General features: G+C 44.5%; 1 protein-coding gene across 1 annotated transcript; it reads left to right on the top strand.

Moving 5' to 3' along the window:
- The first annotated feature begins 1,088 nt into the window (after positions 1-1,088).
- Positions 1,089-4,473, top strand: LOC104569725 (retinoic acid-induced protein 3). The gene is made up of 3 exons (XM_010216713.2): positions 1,089-2,061; positions 3,029-3,081; positions 3,697-4,473. The coding sequence occupies exons 1-3, from the start codon at positions 1,134-1,136 to the stop codon at positions 3,787-3,789; spliced, it is 1,074 nt and encodes a 357-aa protein (XP_010215015.2). The 5' UTR covers positions 1,089-1,133; the 3' UTR covers positions 3,790-4,473.
- Positions 4,474-5,873: the final 1,400 nt, after the last annotated feature.

Genomic DNA, 5,873 nt, shown 5'->3' with positions numbered 1-5,873 from the left:
AATTCTGTCATCAGGAAAGCGGTGCCTAGTGCTGAGGATCTAAACTCGCTTAGTGTCTGTACAATGGGCCACGAAATGCTCAATATCCCTGTGCAGTGGTTTCTGCAGAACTTCAAGCACCAGAGAAAGCAGACAACTTAATTCCACTCAGTGACTGGCAAGGCTCACCTAAACAGCTCTTTCTCCCCTGGCAAGATAGGCTCAGACAAGGCTTACTCAGACAACACTGGACTCCCTCTGACAAGACAGTGAGGATGTGTAAGGTAGAGAAGAGACCTTGTCCTTTCTTGATTGATAGATGGCAGAGCCTCAAGCAGTAACTTACTTTTTATTTCTCATGCAATGCCAAAACTAGTTCTGACATCTGTCAGGACTTCCAGACACCTCATGATAATAGTTCAGGGAGAGGACTGAGACCTTTGAGATAATTCTTATTGCTGTGCTGTCTTGAAGATAGAGAAATACAAGCTTGGGTTTATGGCTGGTGGTCTATATCACTGGAGTGAGAAGAGCTGTGCTGAAGGCATCCAGGATAATAGTTTGCAAGTTAACGGAGTTAAAGTTTCCTTTCACTCCAACCTATAAACCAAAGACAAGAGAGAAAAAAATGCAGAAAAGATCTTCCTGTTCTCTATTCCTCATCTCTGAACCTCATTGGTATAAGGTACCAACGTTGTTTAAACATGTTAAAAGAGCTTAAAGTATCTTGTGACTAACATCTGCTCTTTTATCACCTGGAACAAAAGTGGCAAGGCAGCTCAGGCTCTGTGCTTCAGGGCACCCAGGTAACACCTGGGTAAGAGCATTACCTTCTGCCGCACCCCACATGCCTCAACACTGCACAATCCAGGGACTGTTCAAAGGGCTTATAAGGTCAATTACCAACTTCTGAGGGTAAGAACCCCCACCCTACCTGCAAGGGTACTCACACAAAAAAAAGGGCCAGATTTGCTCACATAGCCCTCATGTTCTTACAACTATGGTCTACCTGCCCAGTGAAGTGAGGGTGAAACATCTGTCCTTCCTCTCCTGCAGCTTCAGTACTCAGATGGTTGATATAATAGTGTCTGTCTTTCTTTTTCTGCAGCTTTTGGGAAACGTATCCCTGAGAGATCACTTGAGAAGGCACGAGGATGACAACAACGTCACCTCCTCGAGGCTGCGGCAGCATCGATGCTGACTATTATCTGCTCTGTGACATGGAGCAGGCCTGGGGCATTGTCCTGGAATCGCTGGCTGCAGCTGGAGTCATTGTCACCATTTTCCTCATCTGCTCACTCTTCTTCCTCATCTGTAAAGTTCAAGACAACAGCAAGCGACAAATGATCTCCATCTATTTCTTCTTCCTCTTAGGCACGCTTGGCATTTTTGGTCTCACATTTGCCTTTATTATTAAACTCAATGAAAATACTCGTCCCACACGCTTTTTCCTATTTGGAGTCCTCTTTGCTCTCTGCTTTTCCTGTCTCCTCACCCATGCCTGCAACCTCACCAAACTAGTGAAAGGAAGAAAGCCCTTCTCCTGGTTGGTGTTGCTGCTACTCATTGCTGCCTTTGCTCTGGTGCAAGTTGTGATCAGCATTGAGTACCTAGTCACCATGCTAGTAAACCAAAGAGATGCATTTCTGAATATGACTGAAGAGAAGACCAACAAGGACTTTGTCATGCTACTGATCTATGTGCTCTTCTTGATGGCTCTGACTTTCCTGGTTTCCATGTTCACATTTTGTGGGCCATATAGGAGCTGGAAGAGGCATGGAGCACACATCTTTGTCACTGTCCTGTTCTCCATTGCCATTTGGGTGGTGTGGATCACTATGCTCACAAGAGGCAACAGAAGTTTAAACCATCCTAGCTGGGATGATCCTGTTGTGGCCATTGCTCTGGTGTCCAATGGATGGATCTTCCTGATAATGTACATAGTCCCTGAAATTTGTTTCCTCACTGCCCCTCTGAAGCTGGAAGACTACCCTGCAGAAAATGATTTCTGCAATCCCAGATTGATAAAACAGACCTCTGGAGTGGACAATCATGCCTACACCCAAGATGAAATTTTGCAAGGTATGACGAAGTGATTGACTGCTCTCTTTTCCAGCCCCAAGCATGCATGTACCACTCATGAGCAGAAAGGGCTAGGAGGGCTACAATAAAAGATTTGAAGATAATGAGAAATTTAGAGGTAGGAAAAGTTTCAGCATGATGAAGAAATGTAAGTGAATGAGAATCCCCCAATCAAAGAGGGAAAGGAGTAAGAACCAAGATAAAGGCAAAAGCCAAAAATACGTGGGAGGAATGAGTAAAAAATTTACTGTGTGTCAAGGCAGAGACAAAATTCTTTGTGACTCTCTTATGCTTGAAAAAGTCTGGATAAAGATTCAGGAGAGCTTTCTGTTTGTCTTTTACCAACTTTTCAACACATGAGACCTCTCCAGATTATACCTTGGGGATTATTTCTTCCAGTTCTGAACTGGTTTCCACTCCTTCAAAAGGGAGTCAGGAGGACTTACTTTTCCGTATGAGTCTCATTCCTACTTTGAGAAAGCAAAATGTTTTATCTTTTAGGCTTCCCAAGGCTATCGTTAGAATATGTGGCTGAACTCCCTGTGAGTCTGCACATTAGGCCTCTGGAGCCAGACCTTCAGGTTTCTAAAAGAAAAGTGGAGAGAAGAAGTGCAAAGGCTGCAGAGGGAGTCTTGCAATGGAAATGGGAGGGATTTGGCCGTGAATAGGAAAATAATTGGGAGACAATAGGAATGGTCTATAATCCAACGCCACCTGTCTTACTTTTTACAATACAATTTATTCCTATTTTCATTCCTGCCAGAAATATTTATTAAGGGAGTTGCCTGTGGATTTCAATCCATAACTGCCTGCAGAGTTTGTAGTTTGGGGCAAATTTAAAAGCAGCTGCTAATATAGTTTAGTCTCAAGCAGCTGCAGGCTCTTGTCCCCTGTGACATGGTGTTTCCATGCTACCATATAACAACTAACTCACTAACCTTCCCCCCTGTCTTGTTTTGTATCTCAGGAGGAAAAGGATATCCCAGCAACTCCCCATACTCTCCTCAATTTCAGATGAAGGTAAATGCACAGTCCTACAGTCCTTGTTATGTTTTACAAGATATAGGCTGTCCTTCAGCATTTTACTGGAAAGGAAGGAATAAAGACAAAACTAGATGGGCCTAGAAAAGGCTCTGTGGAGGGGGTTGTATGCCTTTCCCAGAGTCAGACAATGATGTGATGTATGTATGTGGCTAGAGGGAGGGAGTCATGGCATGTCTAGCGGCATGGGGAGGCAAAGTGGCCCATGGCAAAATCTGAGACCGTTTTCAATACTTCTGGACATAACATAACATACCAAGTCCTCTATTCTAGTGCAGTTCTTCTAGTACAGTGGACTGTGCTCCTTTCCCCAGGCCATGCCTTATTTACTACAAATTGTAGCGCAGGTCTAGAGCGAATGGTGTACATTCACCAGTCCTGCTTCAAATCACAGCCTGGTTGGGTGTAGTAGCTCACGCCACATCCACATATGTCCTCCAAAGACATCATATTGATCACTGGTTTGTTCTGCCATGACCATCTTCCATTCTCAGGAAATGTACAGTTTATTTCTCTCCCCATGTTTCTCCTTAACCTTATTCTATTATTTTTCTCCAGTTTTGAAAGGTGACGATATTTTTGCTTCTCTTTCAGGCCATCGAACCCCAGAATGATTATACCATCCCTCGGCCTAAGGCCCAGACCAGCCCTTACCATGATTACACTGGTGGGAAAGGTCCCATGTAGCTGCTTCAGGGAGCAAAGAGACTAAGTGCCTGTCCGCAGTGGCTTGGGGACCACACCACATGGTGACAAGTGTCTCAACCCTGCAGAAGAGGCAGACTCAGCCCCCCACACTGTTGATGCTGATGAGAAGAGGAGGCGTCCTCTTTCCCCACTCCCCACAACCAGTCTCTCCATAGGCACCCTGGTATCTCCCTTACTCCTAGAAGAGGACTTCCAGACACTATGGCAATTCTGTCCCTGCTCACCCAGAGGGATGGATCTGGTCTCTTCCGATAAGGGAATGTCCTAGGAAGAACCTGGCCTGGCCTATTTTCAGCAGGAATGCTGCAGGACTAGAGCAGCAGGAAGAGCAGTGACTTGCACTGCCCTATCCAGGATGCAGCTGACTGGAGAGCGGGAAGGAGCAGGAGCATCAGCCCTGCATGTCTCCACCCTGCCCACCTGTGAGCACATCTCAGGTACCAGCAAGGACGCCTAGGATCCTGCCAAATGAAGGCATGCCACTTCTCTTGCCTCCCGCCCCCAGCCCTAACTTGCTCTCCTCCAGAGCTCAGTAGGGAAGAGAGCAAAAGAACATTCCTTTTTTCCTTCTTCTTTTTCATTTACAACATCTTCCTCACTTAGGCCAGCAGATAGAGAACAAAATGGGAAGAAAATTTAAAGACACAAAAACCTCTGCAGCTACTTCCCCTCATTCTTTTCCATTTTCTGATTTGCTTTCTAACATCAGTCTCTGTCCTAAGTGATTCCTAGGTGCTAACTGCCACCTCAAGCACCACAAGGCTCCTGCTGTGCCCCACAAACACTCTTCCCTGCCTACTCTCACCTCCGTCTGTGCATTCTTGAAACAAAAAAGTCTCTTGTGCAGCTGCTTGCAATGCTCAGGTGGGATATAATCCTGCATACCTTTGACCTCTAGCTCCTCCCAAGCATTTTGGTGGCATTAACTCAAACATTTCTCAAGTATTTAGGCTATGGAAGGCGGACACCCTCCTTCCCAGAACTGAGTGATCGTGTGTGTGTGTGTGTGTGTGTGTGCGCGCGCACACTGTGTGGATTGCACCCTGGCAATGAGCAATGAATCTGCAGAGTTGCATCATTCTATAGTCTACTCTGCATTTGGTAAATAGCTTTCCATGACACTTTCTATATAAATACACGGAGCTATCCACAAGGGTGCATACGGTACATTGGTATCTGTCACGCCTTCATATTTATTTAGTTCTTTGTATACGGCATATTTAATTAAAATTAAAAAAGGAACAGCCTGACTAATAGAGACTCGTGTTCTTCCTTGGGGACATGAATCTTCTAATGGTTGGTGGGGTGAGGGGATTTATCAGCCACAAGCCCCCATGGATCAGAGTGAGTGATCTGGGGGGTTGCAGGTGGGGGGAAAATTGGAAAGAGATACTGGATTCTTCAGCAGTGATCAGCTCCTGGAAGGTGGTGCATACATGACTGCAGAACATGGCTACAGAAGAAGATTATTAACTTCTCCATGCTACTTTTCCTGAATAGGGAAAGCTGATTCAGTGTTACGGAGGCTTAAAAAAAAAAAAAAAAAAAAAAAGAAAAAAAAAAAAAGAAAAAAAGAAGTGAAGCAATCTAAACTCAGGCCACACCAAACAGATACAAGGAAGGATGTGATCTTTTCAATACTGTATGTGTCTATGTCTATGGGGGTCTATATTCCTCTGTTTATTTGTTTGTGTCTTGCTGGACACTTGCATACTCTGAAACAGAAAAGAAACTCATATATATTGAATTTGGCTTTTAAAAACATAGCCTTCTGATGCTTTGAACATATGTAATAATTCATTTTAAGATAGATACAATATCAAAACAAAATTTTTACCGAGACTTTCATGCCCACGAGTTTTTGCATGGCATATCATGCTCCCATATATCCATATGCTCCGAGCAAGCAAAGCCCCTATTCAAACATAGTGGTTGGTCTATAATATGCCAAACCCAGGCCTTCCCCTCTGTCAGATTCCACTGCCTTCAAAAATGTTATGCTGTCAGCACTGTGAGTTTGGTAGAAGCTGCTGCCGCCTCAGTAAGAGAAACAAAACTACAGG

Source organism: Tinamus guttatus, unplaced genomic scaffold (assembly GCF_059628265.1).
Source record: "Tinamus guttatus ecotype Peru unplaced genomic scaffold, ASM5962826v1 Tinamus_guttatus_pri_ptg000472l, whole genome shotgun sequence".
Taxonomy (NCBI): domain Eukaryota; kingdom Metazoa; phylum Chordata; class Aves; order Tinamiformes; family Tinamidae; genus Tinamus; species Tinamus guttatus.
Note: the sequence above shows the minus strand (reverse complement) of the source record. Positions and strands in the feature narration are given on the sequence as shown.